This window comes from Prionailurus viverrinus, chromosome A2, assembly GCF_022837055.1.
Source record: "Prionailurus viverrinus isolate Anna chromosome A2, UM_Priviv_1.0, whole genome shotgun sequence".
Lineage (NCBI taxonomy): Eukaryota > Metazoa > Chordata > Mammalia > Carnivora > Felidae > Prionailurus > Prionailurus viverrinus.
Genome location: NC_062562.1, coordinates 7,395,005 through 7,414,120, shown reverse-complemented (window position 1 = coordinate 7,414,120; position 19,116 = coordinate 7,395,005). Strand labels below are relative to the sequence as shown.

General features: G+C 56.6%; 2 protein-coding genes across 4 annotated transcripts in view; one reads left to right on the top strand and one right to left on the bottom strand.

Annotated features, from left to right (window-relative positions):
* The first annotated feature begins 1,138 nt into the window (after positions 1-1,138).
* SPC24 (SPC24 component of NDC80 kinetochore complex) lies at positions 1,139-7,204 on the top strand. Of its 2 annotated transcripts, none has more exons than XM_047851028.1 (5): positions 1,139-1,340; positions 4,469-4,613; positions 4,758-4,862; positions 4,993-5,069; positions 6,997-7,204. In XM_047851028.1, the coding sequence occupies exons 1-5, from the start codon at positions 1,181-1,183 to the stop codon at positions 7,101-7,103; spliced, it is 594 nt and encodes a 197-aa protein (XP_047706984.1). In that variant the 5' UTR covers positions 1,139-1,180; the 3' UTR covers positions 7,104-7,204. The 2 variants fall into 2 exon arrangements, with proteins under 2 accessions (XP_047706984.1, XP_047706985.1); XM_047851029.1 differs by lacking the exon at positions 1,139-1,340 and adding an exon at positions 1,347-1,608.
* An 8,236-nt stretch (positions 7,205-15,440) lies between these two features.
* The window catches only part of LDLR (low density lipoprotein receptor), a 31,774-nt gene continuing 28,098 nt past the window's right edge, over positions 15,441-19,116 (bottom strand). For both annotated transcript variants that reach the window (XM_047850266.1, XM_047850267.1), the window contains exons 16-18: positions 18,943-19,020; positions 17,747-17,904; positions 15,441-17,127 (exon numbers count right to left, since the gene is read on the bottom strand). In XM_047850266.1, coding sequence (XP_047706222.1) covers positions 17,092-17,127; positions 17,747-17,904; positions 18,943-19,020 — 272 coding nt within the window. In that variant the 3' untranslated portion in view covers positions 15,441-17,091. The remainder of the gene's footprint in view (positions 17,128-17,746; positions 17,905-18,942; positions 19,021-19,116) is intronic.

Genomic DNA, 19,116 nt, shown 5'->3' with positions numbered 1-19,116 from the left:
TGTGACCTTATCTGTGAGACTCACCTCGGCTTCCTCACAACACAGCAGCTGGGCTCTGAGAAAGTATCCCAAAATTAAGAGAGAGCAAAAGAGAGTACGAGCTAGCCCCAGGCAGAAACCGTATCCTGGTTTCTGATCAAGGCTTGTAGTAATTCACGCAGTGTCCTTTCTGCCACATTTTATTTGCTGCACAAAGTCCTGCTGAGGTTCAAAAGGAGGAGGATGGGAGTCTGCCTCTTGACGGGGAGTGGCAAGGTTGGAACTATTTCTGTAGCCATTTTTTTGCAAATATAATCTGCCACACCCAGTACACAAATGCGAATTTTGGAGTTTCCCAAAACAATAGTTAACTTTCGGTACACAGTGCACAGATTTTTTCCCCCATTGTATTTTGTAGAAAATGCTCGTCCTGACCTGTTGAATTGATTTCTTTACCTCAGTTTGAGAAACTTGCCACATAAACGTGCAGCGTGTCTTTACCCTAACCCTTCACACAGTATGGTGTTTGGTCCCAGTTAGGCTAAGTGCCTTACCTGCTAGTGTTCTACGTATGTTTTATTTAACGCCTTAATATAGTGCTTACTGAATACCAGGCACCGTCCTCACTTATTCCTCGCGCCAACTCTTAAGTGGGCACTATCGTGACCCTCATCTTCCTGAGAAGGAAACTGAGGCACAAAGAGGTGAAGTCATTTGCCCAAGGTAACAAAGCTAGTAAGTGGGATTCGAATCCGATAAATCTAGTTGCAGGCTCCACTTTGCTATGGAGCCTCTCAGGGAATTTACTTATTTATTATGTTTACTGTGAGTATCCCACGCACGCACTAGAGAACGAAATGCAGTCCAACGCTTCGCCCCTAGAACCCCGCCCTGGCTGCAATACGGTCTCTGCAGCTAAGGACTCATAAACAGCTTCATTATCAGCCAGGCGCTTTCCGGCCTGCGCAGGCGCAACACGCAGAACTCCCGCAGGCACACACCCCCGCTCCCAGCGGCCGGTTGGCCATTGTCTGAGACGGACGGAGGAGCTGGCGCAGGCGCACTGGACCAGACCTGACGCTAAGTCCCACCCATTCTCTGATGACTGACGTAAGATCAAGCTAATGGGAACAGGGCTCTCCGGGGACGGGGCGGGCCATGAGGGCAGTTAAATTTGCGCGGGCTTGGTCCTGGCGTAGTCATGGCGGCCTTCCGCGACATGGAAGAGGTGAGCCAGGGGCTGCTGAGCCTGTTGGGCGCCAACCGCGCGGAGGCGCAGCAACGGCGGCTGCTGGGGCGCCACGAGCAGGTGGTGGAACGGCTGCTGGAGACGCAAGACAGCGCCGAACAACGGCTGCGAGGTCAGGGCCGGGGCCGGGGGCGGCCGGGACCCGGGCCCGTGTGATGGGAGGGGGCGGGAGGTCCGCCTTGACGAAACCCTCCCTCCTGGGCGCCCCCATCCCTCCCCTGTTCTCCCTTGGGGGCTGCCCCCTCTGGGCCTCAGTTTCCCCACCCGTGAAATGGGCTTCAGGATGGCAGCCACCTCCCAGAGAGTTGGTGGTGAATATAGGAGCTGGCAGGAACTGGCAAATTCCGAGCGGTCCACGAGCAGGAGCTGGGGGACTCAAGGTTCGAACTGGGGCTCCGGAGTCAAAGCGCTGGGCTTTAATCCCAGCATCCCCACTTACTGAGGTTCAGCTGTTTTACTGAGCACCTGCTGTGTGCCAGGCATAGTGCCAGCCCCGGGTTGGAAGCAGAGAACAGAACAGACAGTCCCTTAAAGGGTTGGTATGCTAGTGGTGGGGTGGTCAGGCGACGAACAAGAAAAATGGAGGGGCACCTGGGTGGCTCAGTTGGTTTGGCATCTGACTTCGGCTCAGTTCGCCCTGGTCGTGAGTTCGAGCCCCCCCATCGGGCTCTCCGCTGTCAGTGCAGAACCCCTTTGGATCCTCTGGCCCCCTGTCTCTGCCCCACCTCTCCCACTCAAAAATAAACATTTTTTAAAAAGAAAGAAAGAAAAATACTTATGTCAGGAGATGGTGGGCTAGGAAACTAGGTTGTATAGGAGGGAGTGGTGATGCTTTGGGATGAGTCAGCGAAAACTTTCTGAAAAGATGATATTTTAGCGGAAACCCAAGGAGGTTTGGGAGGGATCCAGGGCTATGGTGAGGATTAAATAAATTGGAGGGAGTGCAAGTTGGGGAGGGGCGGAGAGGGGGCGACAGAGGATCCAAAGCTCGCTCTGCTCTGCACGGACAGCAGCCAGCCCGATGCAGGGCTCAAACTCACGGACATTGAGATCGTGACCTGAGCCAAAGTCGGACGCTCAACCAATTGAGCCACCCAGGTGCCCCAAATTTCCTTCCTTTTGAGGGATGAATAATTCCATTGTCCGGACATACCTCATTTTGTTTGTCCATTCTTCCACTGATGGGCACTTGGGTTGCTTCCAGACCCTGGCTGTTGTAAATAATGCCACCATGAACACATGAACACGGGTGTACAAATACCTCTTTGGGTCCCTGCTCCCAGTTCTTTTTGTATTTTCCCAGAAAATTTGTATTTTCTTTGTGTATTTTTCTATTTTGTATTTCCCATGCTAGATCACAAGGCAGTTTGATATTTCGTTTTTTGAGAGACTCATCCAGTTTTCCATAGTGGTTTCGGTGCCAGGTTTTTGTTTTTCTTTTTTCTTTTTTTTTTTTTAAGTCTTTTTACAGTTATGTTTTATGTGGCCGTGCTGTCTGGCTTGGGACTGAAATGATCTAGGAGCTAGGCAGGGGATGGCTTGGGGGTGGGGGGGAGAGTGTTCCTGGCAAAGGTAACTGCAAAGGCAAAGGTCGCCAGGTGGGAGTGAACTTGGACACCCAGGAGAAAGTGGAAGATGAGCTGTAGCCAGACCCTGTAGGCAGTGAACCCCCCCCCCCCCCAACCCCGGGAGTTTGGAGGTTGTTCTAAGTGTGATGGATGCCCCAGCCAGAGTCTTCTCCTTCTCTCCTCCTCCTCTCTCTCCTCCGCACTCCATTCACTCCTCCTCCATTGATGGTTTGGGGAGAAGATCATTATTACCCAGCCTGCGTGGGCTTCAGCAGAATGAATGGATTTGGGGCCAGGGAGACAAGAGTCCGTGTTCCAGGGAGCCGGGACTTTGAGTTAAAGGGCTCCAGTTCAGATCCAGGTTTCAGAGCTATGTGCCTGTGGACAAGTCACTTGAATATCTTCAGGCTTCTGTCCTTCATCTCTCCATGGGGGCAGGGGTTAAGCCACCTCCCTCAGAGGGTTTTGAGAACGTACTGAACAGGGGCTCCGGGGCTATCCTGTAGCACTCAGCACACGCTCAGGTAATGGTACTTTGTGACAGTGCCCCCGGGGAAGAGGGCACTCCCAGGGAAGAATCCAAGGAAACAAGGTTGTCTGGGGAGGGTGAGGGGAGAAGGGGCAGGAAGGCTGCAGAAGAAAGCCAGACCCTCGGCTATCCTAACAGGAAATCAGCAGGCACTGTTTAAAACAGACAAATCAAGAAATAGCAGCCTAAGCAAATTATTTAGAAACACGAACGTCAATGCCAGAGAAAACAGTGATGATTTGGAAGTGGCTGCTTCAGAGGCGTGGGGAGGCTTGGGGGGGGGGGGGGACCCTGTGTGTGTTTAAATTTTCACAGCCATATACATGTAATACCTTGATTAAAAATTAACTCAATGTAAGTTTGTAAACACTTAAACGCCTGCCCTTTGGGGAAGCGTTTCCATCTGTGCCTTCCCTGAGTCGGCAGGTTCCTCCAGCTCTATGGGAAGGAACACGGTAACCTTGCTAGGGTGTTTTTGATCTTTCTGGATGTTTTGGTCAAAGCATGTTTATCCTGATTAGGCGCTGGCGATATATGGGGAGTGTAAGACGCAGTCCCCGATTCGAGCGAGGAGGAGGAGGAGGAGGAGGAATGAACAATTCAGTGCCGCCGGCTGTGGTGGAGGCGTGGCCGCGCCCTGGGAGGGAGAGCAGAGTGTCCAGCTGCCCCGGTTGTGTATTACCCAGGAGGTCTCGAAGGCTGGGTCTCCGAGCGCCCGAAGGGTGGGAGCATAAGGGCATCTCAGAGAGGACGGGCAGGTGGAGGCCGGGCCTGTGAAAAATGGGCATGTTTGCAGAATGGTGAGGCGTCCTTGTGGCCAGAGCAGAGAGAAAAGTACAAGGTGGGTTGAAAAGCAGGAAGAAAGGAGGCTGTCGAGGAAGAAGATGCTTTCACTCATTCGTTCCTTTGTGGGGTTTTGTGGAGGCTCCACATGTGTTTTGGTGAAATGGAAGCACTTTTGCAAGGTCTCGGTGGACCACCAAAACGTGGGCTTTTGGAAATAGGACCAATGGGTTGGGGAGCTATAGACGGGGAAGTGAGGACGATCGTGGTTGAGGCCTCGGGCTCTTCTGGGGCAAGGCCGGACCCTGGAGAGACCTCCTCGAAGGGTCTCAGGCTTCTCTCTCCCGCCCCGCCCCATAGAGATCCTGGCTGCAGAAGAAGAAGTGGCCCAGAGCCTTCTGGATGCGAAGGAGCGGGCGCACCAGGGGGGCGCCGAGTTGCAGCAGCTCGAAGCTGAGCTCCGGAAGGCCGGCGAGGAGGACACCCGTCTGAAGGCCAGCCTCCTATATCCTTCCTTGCGTGCGCGGACGGCCGGGCCTCGGGCTCACCGCCGGGGTGCCGGTTTGGTCGTGCTGGGAACCCAGCTCGGAGCCCTGGGCCCACGGCGGCCCCCCTTCCAGAGCGAGGTGACCTTAACTGCCTGCTTTACTCAGCTCACCAGAGAGCTGGAGGAGCTCAAGGAGACCGAGGCCAGTCTCGAGAGGCAGGAGAGGGAAGTTGACGAAGACACGACTGTTACCATCCCTTCGGCCGTGTAGGTCCCGCCAGTGCGTGTGGTGGTGCCTGCCCTGCGTGCATGTGGGTCGTCCCGCGGCCCTGAGTTGGAGTCACGCTGGGGTAACTTAATCTCTCTCTCTCTCTCTCTCTCTCATGTTCTCATACAGGTATGTGGCTCAGCTTTATCGCCAGATTAGCAAAATTGAGTGGGACTATGAGTGTGAGCCAGGGATGGTCAAAGGCAGTATCCTTTTGCAGAGAACGCGGAGCCTGGTGTGCTGCCGGCGGCCTTGTGAAGGGCTGGGCCGCCGTGGAAAAGTCTGGCAGGTCCTCAGAAATGAAGCGTAGGATCACCATATGACCCGGCAGTCCCCCTTCTGGGTTGCACCCTTGTGTTCGTGACTGCGGTGGTCACAGTGGCCGAAAGGTGGAAGCAGACCAATTATCAGCAAAGCGCTACATAAGCAAAATGTGGTATATCCGTGCAATAAAATAGTATTCGGCCTTAAAAAGGAAGGAGGGGCGCCTGGGTGGCTCAGTCTGTTGAGCAACCGACTCTTGATTTCAACCCAGGTCACGATCCCAGGGTCGTGGGATCGAGCCCCATGTTGGACTCTGTGCTGAGCCTGGAGCCTGCTTAGGATTCGCTCTCCCTCTGCCCCTCTCCCTGCTTGTGCTCTCTCTCTATCGCTGTCTCTAAAATTAAAAAAAAAAAAAATGGGGGCGCCCGTGTGGCTCAGTCAGTTAAGTGTCCAGCTTCAGCTCAGGTCACGATCTCAGGTTCGTGGGCTCGAGCCCCACATCAGGCTCTGTGCTGACAGCTCAGAGCCTGGCCCCTGCTTCGGATCCTGTCTCCTTTCTCTGCCCCTCCCCTGCTTATGCTCTGTCTCTCTCTCTCTCAAAAATAAATAAGTATTAGAATTTTTCAATAAAATAAATTTAAATAAATTAGTTAAATTGAAATGAATTAATTAAATTTAAATGAATAGATGAAATAATAAAGTAAACAATAAGTAATATTAATAAATTAGTTACATTTAAATTTCCTTCCTTTTTTTAAAAAAGGAAGGAAATTGTGGCCCATGCTATAACATGCATGTATCTAGAAGACATGATGTTAAGTGAAATAAGCCAGACACAAAAAGCGAACTACTGTCTGATCCCACTTACAAGAGGTCTCTAGAGGAGTCAAATCCGTAGAGACAGGAAGTAGATGGCAGGTGCCAGGGGCTGGGGGAGGGGAGGAGAGTCGGTGTTTAACGAGGACACAGTTTCGGGCTCTGGAAATGTTCTGGAGACGGACGGCGGGGAGGGCTGTACAACAACGTGTGTGCACCGAATGCCACTGAGCTGCACACTTCAAAACTGGCCAATGAGGTGCTTCGGGTTCTGTGTCTGCCTCGCTCTCTGCCCCTCCCCCGCCCGTGCTCCGTCTCTCTCCGTCTCAAAAACAAACAAACATTAAAGAAAATAAAAAGGGGCGCCTGGGTGGCTCAGTCAGGTTAAGTGTCTGACTTCGGCTCAGATCATGATCTCACGGTTTGTGAGTTCGAGCCCCGTGTCGGGCTCTGTGCTGACAGCTCAGAGCCTGGAGCCTGCCTCGGATTCTGTGTCTCCCTCTCTCTCTCTTCCCCTCCCCTGTTCACGCTCTGTCTCTCAATTTAAGTTTATTTTTGAGAGAGAGCGAGCATGAGAGCGAGTCGGGGAGGGGCCGTGAGAGAGAAAATCCCAAGCAGGCTCTGCACTTTCAGAGCCTGACGCGGGGCTCGAACCCACAAATCGCAAGGTCATGACCTGAGCCGAAACCAAGAGCGGGATGCTTAACCCACTGAGCCACAGGCGCCCCTCAGTCTCTAAATATCTTTTTTTCTTTTTAATTTTTTTTTTTTAATGTTTATTCTTGAGAGAGAAAGAGCATGAGCCGGGGAGGGGCAGGGAGAGAGAGAGAGAGAGAGAGACACAGAATCGGAATCAGGCTCCAGGCCCTGAGCTGTCAGCACAGAGTCCGACGCGGGGCTCGAACTCATGAGCCATGAGATCATGACCTGAGCCGAAGCTGGGCACTGAACCGACTGAGACGCAGGCGCCCCTCAGTCTCGAAATACCTTACAACTTTTTCACGGGGTCCCGGGGAGGGCTGTGTACGTCAGGTTTCCTTACATCTCCCCCAGTTCATCACGGCCCGAGCGTCGCCCAGCCTGTCCAGCTGGACAGCACCCAGCTCTCCAAGAAGTTCATCAGCGACTATCTCTGGAACTTGGTAGGCACGGACTGGTAGCCCGGAGCCTCAAGGACGCGTCTGCACACGGCACGAGTCAGTGTGGTGGGTGGTCAGTGCCTCAGCGGTGAGAGGAGCTGAAAATTAAATGTTTCCCCAGAGACGGGTTTTTGACCAGATTTCTTTCGGCCCCTGACCGTGGCCTCGGTGGCTGGACTGGCCCTGGCCGGGTAACCCTAGAGAACTAACTGGACTTCAGGCTGCTGCTTCACGTCTGAGACGACACTGTGCGAATGGCGCCGTGGTATACGAGGATAGGTCCCAGGGCTCTGTCGTCTGGGATTCGCTCAGGGCCCATCCTCGAGTGCCACCGTGCGCCCGGAACTGTGCCGGGTGCCCAAGACACAGACGAAGGGGACGAGGATCCCTTCGGCCGAGGAAGGAGTCAAGTCGGAGCGGATGCCACCCTTGAGCTAGAGAGGGTCAGGAGTGCTAGGGGACCCTGGCCGGGGAGGGCACAGAGACAGCGGCGACTTTTGTGCCAGGACCAGAAAGGACAAGGAGTCGATGAGGAAGAGATTCGGGGAGGGGGGTGGGTTGTGTATCGGAGCCCGCGGGCCGCCTCCCCCCTAAGTAAGGGAGCCCTTGTAGCTTCCTGAGCAAAGCATTTCTCAGCCTCCCTTGCAGCTAAGTGCCGGCCAATGAAATATAAGTGGAAATGTGTGAGACTTCTAGAAGGATCCCTAAAAGGCAAGGGAATATACCCTTTCTTTCCCCTCCCCTCTCTTTTCTGGAATTGGAAGTGCTGATTGGAGCCCTGGCAGTCCCTGACACATGTGAGGAGGGATACAGTCCTCTAGGGGTGATGGGAGCCTGGTCCCCTGATGACGGTGGAACTGGGTATCAGCACCCGACTCTACGTGGGGGTGGGGGGACTAAATTATCTCGTGTGCCATTGTTACTTTTTTTATCACAGACAGCTAAAGGAAATCCTAACTGATGCAGCGCACGACCCAGGCCAGTCTGCGTTCACCTAGCCCCCATCCTCTGATTTGGGGTACCGCTAAGAATGGGAAGCTCGTGGCGGCTCCTGGGTGGCTCAGTCGGTTGAGCATCCAACTCTTCGTTTCGGCTCAAGTCGTGCTCCCAGGGTCGCAGGATCGAGCCCTGCTTCGGATTCTGCACTGAGCATGGAGCCTACTTGACTCTCTCCCTCTGCCCCTCTCCCCTGTGCTCGCTCTCTCTCTCTCTCTCTCTCTCTCTCTCGCTCTCTCTCAAAACAAATTGTGAGGCCCCTGGGTGGCTCAGTTGGTTTAGCATCCGACTTCTGCTTGGGTCATGATCTCCAAGTTCATGCATTCAAGCCCCCCGTTGGGCTCTGTGCTGACAGCTCAGAGCCTGGACCCTGCTTGGGATTCTGCATCTCTCTCTCTGCCCCTCCTCTGCTCGCACGTGCATGCACACTCTCTCTCAAAAATAAACGTTAAAAAAAGGCATTTACCAAAATTTATATATATATATGTATATATATATATGTATGTGTATACATATATATATAATTTATTATATAATATATATAAAGAAAATGGGAAGCTGAGGGCCAGCCTGGCTGCCTGGTAGACAAGGGGAAGTAGATTTTCCTTGGACCTCGCAGGCTGCCTTCTGGGTACAGCCTTGTCAGTAGGTTTCCTGCACCTCCGTATCACTGAATTGTTTCTAGGAAGTGCAATGGTACAGTAAGTGTTGTTTTCATCAGGGAGGATGCGTTCTAGGCAGAGGGAACAGTAAGCAGTAAGTTCTAGCAGCATCTGAGCCCATCATGGGCCCTAGAAAGAGTCCGTTCAGGTCACCCTTGGAGGTTCTCGGGCAAGGATGCCTGCCTATTGGGCTGTAGGGAGAGGGACCAGTTCATTCGGTTCACAGAGATTCCCAGAACCTCAGAGGCCCTGCTTTCCTGCCAAGGGCTCGGCTTTACATGTTCAAGTAAACGTTCCTGTAAGTCTTTCTGAGCGGTCTTCGTTTGCAAGATCGGTAGGGTCTTTTACAGTATGAAATGGGCACAGAGCCTCCTGTTTGTACCATCGGCCCCCAAAGGGCAGAAGACTTGAACTCAACCGGGGTTTTCCCACCTCGGCCCTAGCGACCTCAGGGCTAGTCATTCTGTGTGGTGCCGGCCGCCCTGGATATTGCGGGACATCCAGCAGCTTTCCGGTCCCCACCCCCTGATTGCCAGGACTCCCCCCCCACCCCCTCCATCACAACAAACGTGGAGCACACACCAGGCAGCCCCCCAGCCCTGCGGCTTCAGCCAAGAACCGGCCAGGCGTCCACACTTGATCGGCCGAGTAGCTGTTGTCACCTTGGTGGCCTTTCCTGCTGACGCAGCTGGCCTCGGCCTGCTCACCTGCGCCCGGGCGGGGGGGGGGGGGGGGGGGGGTGGGTAGGGGGAGGTGTTGCCAGGAGCACTGTCTGCCTGGGTGGGCCCCCGAGAGCATGCTAGAATAGACCCAGCCCAGCCGAGAGCCGGGAGGCAGGCAATGAGGCTTGCACCCTCACGGTTAATCAAACAAACCTGCAGACCATCAAACCTTGGCCTGCCTGGGAGAGAAAGCAGGTGCAGTGGGGCAGGATGTTGTTACCGACCAGGCCTATTGGTGCCCCTGGCCCAGGCCCTAAAGCCCTCCGTGGACCTCCTCTCCCTCTCTGAGCAGTCGCTCTTTGTTCTGGGAGGGGGCCAAGGAGGTGTTGGCCTGCTTGGAGCTCAGTTCTTCTTTCCTGAAGGTCCCTTCAGGGAGGCCGCACGAACCCAGGCTCGGAGTGGCTGTGTACGTCTGTCTCCCCAGGCAGCCCCAGGGACTGGCCGAAGGAGTGAGCAAGTGGGTAAGGAACGTGGCCTGGCGGGCGGGTTCAGGGAGGTGCCTGAGCTCACAGGGGCCTGGAGAGGCCGGGGCCCTCCGCATGCCTGGGCTCTGACTCACTGCCCAGCGCTGGCAGGATGCCTGGGACAGCCAGCAGGACAGGCTCAGGCCCACAGCCTCCGGTCTGCACCCCTACCCGTGTCTCTCCCTGTTCTCCCTCCGAGAGCCGCCCAGGCAGCGGTGGTCCCCAGCTCTTGAGTCCTGGAGGCCGGTGGCAGGCATGTCGGGTGCTGGGCCCAACCCAGTTGAGTTGGAAGCGAGATTCGGGTCCCCAGGACCAGGGAGTGGGGAGCCAGGTCACTGGTCTTGCGCCTTTAGAGCTGAGGCTTGGAGCGCCTGGGTGGCTCGGTTGGTTGGGCGTTGGTTGGGCGTCTGACTTCGGCTCGGGTCATGATCTCACGGTTTGTGGGTTTGAGCCCCGCATCGAGCTCTGTGCTGACAGCCCGGAGCCTGCTTCGGATTCCGTATCTCCCTCTCTCTCTGCCCCTCCCCTGTTTGCACTCTGTCTCTCGCTGTCTTTCAAAAATGAATAAACCTTAAAAAAAATTAAAAAAAAAAAAATAGAGCTGAGGCTTGACCCCCTTCCCCCTCCTGCACCCAACCCCCCAGGGCCAGCCAGCACGGACCCCGCACCAGCACAAACCAATAAGGAATATTTATCTTACAGATGGCGACACAGGCATGGCACGGTCCAGTCACTTGCCCAAAGTCACCCGTGGAGCCTGAACCCCCCCCACAGTGGGGCTGTCGGGTCCATGGGAGAGCATCTTGGCTTTTCAGATGAGAAACAGCCTCTGGGGTGGTTGCCCCTTATTCAAGGTTGAAAGAGGCCAAGCAAGGACGGGGACTCACGTCTGTGTTGGTGGAGCCGGGAGGCCGAAGTTCTAAGTCACTCGTGATAGGTGGCGGTGTGTCACATACCGGAATGCCCAGCTGACCTGGCTTGTAATCGGGGAGAACAGCCAGGGAAATGCTGAGTGCGAGCTAAGGCGGTAAAGCCCTAAGGCTGGCTGCCCTCGAGGGTCCCCACCGGCATCTTCCTCTGAATTGGCTGGCCTTGGTCGCCATGGGCGGCCCACCCAGGCTCCCCCATGCCCCATCCTGCTGTGAGCTATGGTCAGACCTGTTCCTAGTTTATAGATCGACGGGGTGGGTGAGTGCGTGTGCCCAGGGAACAGGTGTCCGAGGCTGTATTTGAACCTCAGTTGTTGGATGTGAAGCCGTGATCTGATCTTTCTGGACTGGCTGGGGACCATCTGGGAAGACTGGCTGCAGGGCGTCGTCATGGCAATCCTTGGGGTCTTGGGGACACTGTGTGTGGCCCTCATTGGGCCTGGGTGGTCCCAAGCTTCCGGCAGCCTGTCCAATTGACTCAGGAATGTGGACTGGGCGTCTGTGACCTGCCGGGAACCCCCATCGGGGAGCCACACTCCAGGGGAGGCCAATACTTACTGTGTCACGGAGGAGGAAACCGAGGCACAGAGAGGTCAAGTTATTTGTATATGTTTTCACAGCCAATGAATGGTAGAGCCAGGGTTTGAACTGGATCCAGAGTTTGTGTACTTAACTCCAACTTTCAGTTCGCGATACTGTTGCTCTTGGGGGAGGCTCTGTAGGAGGCCCTGGTGAGGCGGTGTCATTGGAGCCCAGACCTGAGCCCCCCCCCCCCCCCCCCCCCCGGGGACAAAAGTGTGGAGACAGTGATCTGGGCAGAGGGAACAAGTGCAAAAAGAACTGGGAGAACTGGGAGGCCTGAACGTTGAGGCAGGGGCTCGGTCGATCGCATGGGGTTGGGAGAAGGGAGTGGTTGCTTGATCATGCAGGGCCTGCAGTCCACAGTAAGAGCTGGAGAGACTCTTCAGGTTCCAGGCAGGACCCCAGAGTTGGGACTCAGGAAGAGGGAGCCTGACGACAGCCTCTTAACACAGGCCACCTTGCAGTAGCCCAGCGTCTCTAGGGGGCTAGTCTTGCTGTCGGCCCCAAGCTCCCCGCTCCATCCGGCGCGCAGGCGGCGTGGGAGCAGAAGCTGGGGGAAGCAGAGCAGCTGGGCCTTGGGAGGGTGGGGCTCGGGTGGGAGGGAGCCCCTCCACCCAGGGCAGGAAGCAGAGCTGAAACCTGAACTGCCTGGAGGGGAGGCTGGGTAGGAGCCAGGAGTCCCAGGGGCGGCCCCGCCTCCAACCCCTCCACCCCACTCGGCTGCCCTGCTGGGCAGGGTGGATGATGTGACGGGGCTCGCCACAGTCGGAGCCCTCGGCCTCTCCTTCATCCCTACATCCGGGAATTCACTTCCTGGGGGAGGGAACGGGGCACTGACTCCCACGGTGGGGAAGGGGCGGGAGGGGGAGGCTGCAGGGGGAGGGCAGCCTCCCCTCTCCCCTCTCCCCCATGGACCTGGGCTCAGCCCTGCAGGCTCCAGCCTGACTCACCACAGGCAGCTGTGGTTTGGGCTGCGGGGGCGGGGGGGTGGGGGGGGCGCAGAGGACACGGGTTGGGGTATAAGCTTAGCTGAGCAGCTTCCTCCCACCCCCGACCCTGTCCTGGTCAGAGCTACTGAGCCCCCAGAGCCGGGAGGACAGGACGGCCAGCCCCCTCTACCCTGTGCTGGGGTTGACCACCCCCAGCTGCAGAAGGCGTCTCGCCCCTGCAGACCCCGCACCCCGGTGGCACTGAGCCCGCAGACCAGGGAGCTGGCACCAGGGCAGTCTTACTTGGGGCCTTCCAACCGGGGACCCTGTTCTGAGCCCAGGGAATCCGTTCCCCCCCCCCCCCCCCCCACCGCTCCTCGCAGCCAGTAGGGAGAGGCGAGCGTGGCATCTGGGTCCCCCCTCCCCGACCCCTGAGCTCGGTGACCCGAACCTCCCTTTTCCCATCTGTAAAATGGGCGCCTGATACTGTCCTCTCCTCAGAGGGCCACACCAAGGAGCATGTCCCCAAGAAGGGTATGCTCTTGTCGTGAAGCTCCGAGTCCCACGTGCCTGTGCCACATTCAGCGATGCGGTGGGAGCGCCCGGGAAGGATTTTAGTCACTGGTCCTGTTTCAACAGAAAACGTCTGGCCTGAGCCAGACACCAGAAACTTCCATCACCTCTGGCCATTCTCACGTGTGCCCTTGGCCCGGGACCCCCACCCCCACCCCCCACCTCCCGCTGCATCCTCGGGCCACCTCCACGCCCCTTCTGTTCGCCAAGCCATTTATGTTCATTTGTCCCGTTTGCCACGCGGCTGAGCATGAACTCAGTCAATCAACCAATTATTGACCGTCCGCGTGCGCCCCGACGCTTCCTGTGCGGTCTGTTCAGTTCTCACCCCCAGAGGCATTTTGGAACCTTCCCAAGACAAAAGGCGGAAGGAAGGAAGGAAGTGCCACCCTGTGGACACAGAAAAGATAACAGTCCCTGCCGCTCCCGGTGTCCCGCAGGCATGCGCAGAGCCCCCTACACGGCCTGAGCCTGGGAGGTGGGGGGTTAGCATTGACCCCAGTTTCAACCGGGGAAACTGAGGCTCTAATGGGCCCAAGGTCACCCGTCTCCACCTAGGTGGCCCGACCCAGTGTGTTCTCCTTCCCAGCTCAACTGGGTCGCCTGCTCCCAGCCCGTTCCTGCCTGCCTTCCCTCTGCCCTGTGAGACAGGGAACCCCGATCCCGAGGCCCTGCTGAGTTCAGCCAGTGGGGGGCGCTGGTGGGAGAGGGCACCGGGAGGAGGGGAGACGCCGACTCCCTTTTTTCTGCCGTAGACAGTGTCTCCTGGGACACTCCGGCCAGCTTCCCTCCTGGGTTCCAGTAACACCAGCCCCACCTTACACTGTTGCTCATTTCTGGCTATCTCATTGTTCTGTTTGGTCTTTATTTTTAAATTTTAGAGAGACCTCAAGAGCGCTAGTGGGGTAGAGGGGCAGAGGGAGAGAGAGAAAGAGAGAAAGAATCTTAAGCAGGCTCCGTGCTCAGCATGGAGCCTGACATGGGGCTCGATCCCACCACCCTGGGATCATGACCTGAGCTGAAATCAAGAGTCAGAGGCTCAACTGACTCAGCTGCCCAGGCGCCCTCCCAATTTCGTCTTCAAAAAAAAAGATCATTTAGTATTATTTTAAATGGTGTCCCAATACATATAAACATCACATTTGCCATCTTACCCCTGTTTAAGTGTCCAATTCAGGGGCATCAAGTATGTTACCATGGCTGGCATCCCCACCATGCATCTCCAGAACTTTCAGCTCTTCTCAAGCTCTGTCCCCATGAGACACTAACTCCCCAGCCCCTGGCTCCCACCATCTACTTCCTGTCTCTACGGATGGGACTCCTCTAGGGACCTGGACTGGGACCCTAATCGCGCGAGGTGGCCTGTCATTACGGCTTGCCCCATTTGGTCTGTTATACTTGGTTCCCGGGATTAAGTTCCATCCATTGACCTGCTCTGCTCTGACTGTACCCCAGCTGCTACGTCTAGACTGGTTTGACTTGCCATGTTCAAGGACAGGGGGCCTGCCTCCGGGTCCAGACTCCGGTAAAGCCTGGGTGCACGAGAGAATGGGGGTGCGTGTACCTGGACGCCCACAGCTCTAGCCAGATGTCGCCACAGTGGAATTTGAGGGCAGATTCGCCGGTACTCACGATTATTTGGATTTGTGTTATGAAATCTCTTGCTTTACATCTTTAAAATTTTTTTTAAATATTTATTTTTGAGAGAGAGCATGAGCGGGGGTTGGAGCAGAGAGAGAGGGAGACAGAGAATCCAAAGGAGGCTCCAGGCTCTGAGCTGTCAGTACGGGGCCCGACGCAGGGCTTGAACTCACAGACCGTGAGATCATGACCTGCGCTGAAGTCAGAGGCTTAAGGGATTGAGTCACCCGCGCGCCCCCTCTTGGTTTGAATCTTAGCAACTAATTAGGTGGGTGTTTAGCCTTGGTCTCCTCCTGTAAGAAAACTTACACCAAACCACCCCCGGAGCCCACGGGTGTGAAGGGAAGCTTCCTTCCAAATCACTCATGTTGATTGAGCGAAGTGCGAAGGTCTCAGCCCCGGACACTCTTCCCCTCGTTTGTGCTTCTGGATTCAGCTCAAGTGTCACCTCCTGAGAGAATCCTTCCCCGGACTCCCCCCTAAAGGAATCTTCTCCCTGCCAGTCACTTCTCTCTCCGTTACCCTGTTTAACATCCTTCCAAACTAATGTCGTCAGCCTCCGTTTCACCTTCTAAGCTGTCAGCTCCTTGAGGGCAGACTCTTTTTAGTCACTGCAGTGGATAAAATAAAAAGGCCCTCGCCTGTATCACAGCCACCCAGTAGATGTAGTTCAGTGGGACGAGCGTGCAGACTTAGCAAAAAGTCCCAACTCGGGGAAGCGCCCCGGAGCCCGCAGCCTGTCCTGAGCTCTCGGGAATGTTCCCTTTCCAGAACCGCCTCCTGGGAAAGTCCTGCCCATGTCCAGATGGAGGAGCCCAGACAAGGAGGGGAAAAAGAGCATTCCAGGAGGAGCCAAGCGGTTCATTTAAGAAATTTAATCGATCACAGTAAGACATTCAGGCTGTAAAAACGTTCTATACAGTGGTTGTAAAAAGCGGTACCCATCCCCCAAAACAACCCAACACGGACCCATTTCTCCTGAAGGGCTTCGCGCGAAGCCCGGGCGAATCATCTTTGTACAAAAGTTAAGAGGCGTCTCAGAGACAACTTCCCCCCAATGCAGAGCCCCCAGAGGGGTCACAGATGCAGCAACCAGGGTTTGCAAAAATAAATAGATCTCTGTTTCATATATATGTGATAAATGTCTAACGAATATACAAAGTGCAAACGTAACAAAAAGCGCCCCCCCGCCCCCGCATCTGTACAGCAGTTTATTTACATGCTTCCAAAGGAGAAAAGGCTTTCACAGTTTCCTGCAGAGTAGGACGCAGTGCTTAGTGGTCATGCAGTGAACGTGGACACTCCCTGGACGACTTTAGGCAGGAATCCACAAGAGGCTAGCACTTCTTTCTTTGGTCGTGTGACATGTGATAGGATCAGAAAGTTTGGTTTCCAAAGTCCCATAAAAATGGCCAAGCCCAGGGGATGCCTTGCAGGGCTAAAGCGAACCGTCTTCTCGCAGGGAAATTAACGGCCCAGGGGCCGGAGAGTCGTGATTGTGACTTTGATATGGGGGGGGGGGGGGGAGGGAGGCCCCAGACAGCAGGCTCATCCGCACAGACCCCTCCCACCCGGAACAGAAACCAGTGCAAAATAGTAAGAACGTCGACTTGACGCAGGATACGGTCCCGAACGAAAAAAGTGCAAGGGGACCTGGAAGGAGCTGGGGTCCAGACAGCCACACCCAGAGTGACGGGTGCTCTTAGAGGTTGGCGGCCGCTGCCTTCGCGCCTCGGGTAACGGGGTAGCTCAGGCACTTAATAAATATTAAGGACGATCGGTGGCTCGGGCTCTGGGAGCTGTCGCGGTTTCGGGGAATGGAGGGGGGGGCCCTCAGTGCCCCCCCCCCCCCCGGGATGCTGCACTTGGCCAGAGCCACAGCGACGCCAGAGTCCTGGCGTCAAGGGAGGGCACGAACCTCGCTGGGGAAACCCTAGTTTGATCCAGATCTGGGGGGAGCAGAGCAAAAGCTAACTCTGGCCGTCCAGCAAGGCAGGGGTGAACGCACTTACTCCTGAGTTTGGGGGCTCGGGCTAGAGAGGCGGGGGTCCGGCAGCTACCCAAGACCCCGGGGGTAGTGCCTGCTCTCGCGGTTCAAAGCCACGTGCGCCTCTCCCCCTGTGCGCCTCCGTCAGTGCGTCGGGACGGGGGGAGAAGTGAGCGGTCCCTGGAGGGGACAGAGATGTCCCCCCAGCTCCTTTGGCCTGCTCTTCACTATTCCTAGAGAAAGAAAGAAAGAAAAAAAAAACCCAACCCCACCCGTTGCGTGTGCGCCGTCGGAAGCCCGTTCTGCCTCCCAGAAGAATAAATATATAAAACAAAGCTCTGGCAGGCAGGCCAAGCGGCTGCCGGCGCTGAGGCTGTGGCCACCAACAGTGCTTTCGGTCATTTCTTTCTTTGCAGGGAACAGGAGGAAGGGTGTGGCGTGGGTCAAGGGTCCTGGGAGAAAGTGTTCTTCCTGCCCGCGTTGGGCAGCAGGTTCCGGGGAAGCAGAGGACTCGAGGCGGTGGCTCAGGCCACATCGTCCTCCAGGCTGACCATCTGTCTCTGTCAACAGAAAGATAAACGCCGGAAGCGATCAGTCCAACATTCGGTAAACATGGCAAGAGGCCACCTACGCCTCGCTCCCTCCCGGCCCCACCCCGCGGCCAGCCCGGCCCATCTCAGGCCTGAACCAGCACACGGGGTTCCACCCTGGGCTCCGGGCTCCCGACCTGGGGCTCGGTCTTTCCTCCCACAGCCAGGGGAGGGCGCCTGTGAGCCCTGAGCCAGGTCAAGTCCCTCCTCTGCTCAGAACCCTCCGTGGCTCCTACCTTCTAAGAGCAAAGCCAGAATCCTCCCCATGGCCCACAAGGCCCTGCTCCGTCTGCCACGGTCCCTGTCACTCGGCTCCTCCCTCGGCAGCCCCCAAGCCCCCCGCTCCGGCCACCTCTGCGTTCCTCAGGCACACCAGCCTGCTCGGGGGCTGTCCCTGCACAGGGAGACCTGCCCCAGCCTCCTTACCTAAAATCGCACTCCCTCCCTCCCGGCCCCCACTGGCTTTCTTGTTTTCTTTCCTCTCCCGATCCCCTGTCCCCCTGCCGGTCCCCCACCACGGGAGCATCCCGGAGGACCTCACGGCCTCGCAGGGAGGAAGGGGGCCTCCAGGGCAGCGCAGGGCACCCACCGAAGGGTAGGTGTAGCCGTCCTGGCTGCAGCAGATGTGGACCTCATCCTCCGTGGTCTTCTGGTACACGGGGTTGTCAAAGTTGATGCTGTTGATGCTTTTCAGCCGCCAGTTCTTCCAGAGAAGGAAGGTCCCGAAGCCCAGGAGGATGAGCAGCACTGCAGGGCGAGGTGGCCCAGCCCGGTCAGCAGGTGGCCCCAGAGCCCTATGTCCCCAAGTGATGCCGCCTGCAGACTCCTGGCTTCGGACTTCTATAGGGTTTTTTCGTTCCAATTTCAAGCCATACTTGTCCACTGCGGGGTCGGGGGGGTGGGGTGGGGTGGGGAACCTATCCATACACATGACCAATCTCTAACTCGAAGCCCGCTGTGACTGGCTCGCCCCGGAAATGCCCGACCGCAGTCGATTCTTCCAAGTGCTTCTGAGTCACGGGGCTCTTTCAGAAATGGGACTGTTCTCTATGGACACGGCCAAACTCATTCTCTTCTCCCATCTGGGTGCTCTCTGCCTCGTTTATGAGGGGACCCTCGGGTGGTGTGCCCTGCCCCTCCCAGATCCAGAGGACAGCCAAGGGCTCACCCAGCCCAGGTTTGTAAAAAACAAAAACAAAAACAAAACCTGGCCACTGCCCAGGGCGTGGGACAGCTTCAGGCTCTGCTGGGAGGACACAGGGTGGGGGCCTTGTTCGGGAGGCAAGGGTCCCACTGCCACCTGTCAACTCAGAGCCAGATGGCCACTGGGCACTAAAGTGCAGGTCCTGTGAGTGGGCTGGGGGTGGGGAAGGGACACCTCAGAAGGATTTCCTTAGAAAAGGAAAATCAGGTGTGATGCTAACGGAGTTATGATGGACAGGGATGGGGGGTGTAGAACCCCCCAAACTCCCCCTACAAGAGCACCGTTTGCCAGGAGGCGCCCCTCTGGTGGCGAGAGGCCTTCCCTGCAGCCCCCTTCCCGCAGCTGACCCAGCTGCGGGGACAGCTGCGGCCCCACGGCCCAGAAGCGGCCTTACAGCAGGCGCTCGACCGGATTTGTTGAGTGAATGGAGCTACAAAGGGGGCCGCAGTGATGAACAGGGCACGTGGGCGGGCGGGGGGGGGGGTGCCCATCCTGGGCATACAGGTGGACCGGACCGGCTGGTTGGGCAGGGCGGTCCTCCGGCGGGGAGCCGGGAAGTGGGGCGGGCCCGATGGGCTTACCGATGGGGAGGATGACGTACAGGGCCCCCACGCTCCTCGGTCTCTCCTCGTCTCCTCTGCTGGCAGCGTCGCCCAGGGCTGCTCGGGAGAGGGGAGAAAGTGAGGTTCGGATCCACAGCGAGGGCCACGGAAAACGCGGCAGGTGTGCGACCGCCGACACGCGCGAGAAAAACG

Bases quoted from the DNA above. Each gene is read 5' to 3' on its own strand.
- SPC24 (XM_047851028.1), top strand. From the start codon at position 1,181: ATGGCGGCCTTCCGCGACATGGAAGAGGTGAGCCAGGGGCTGCTGAGC. The intron at 1,341-4,468 runs GTCAGGGCCGGG...CCCGCCCCATAG, and splicing joins CGCCGAACAACGGCTGCGAG to AGATCCTGGCTGCAGAAGAA. The intron at 5,070-6,996 runs GTATCCTTTTGC...CATCTCCCCCAG, and splicing joins GCCAGGGATGGTCAAAGGCA to TTCATCACGGCCCGAGCGTC.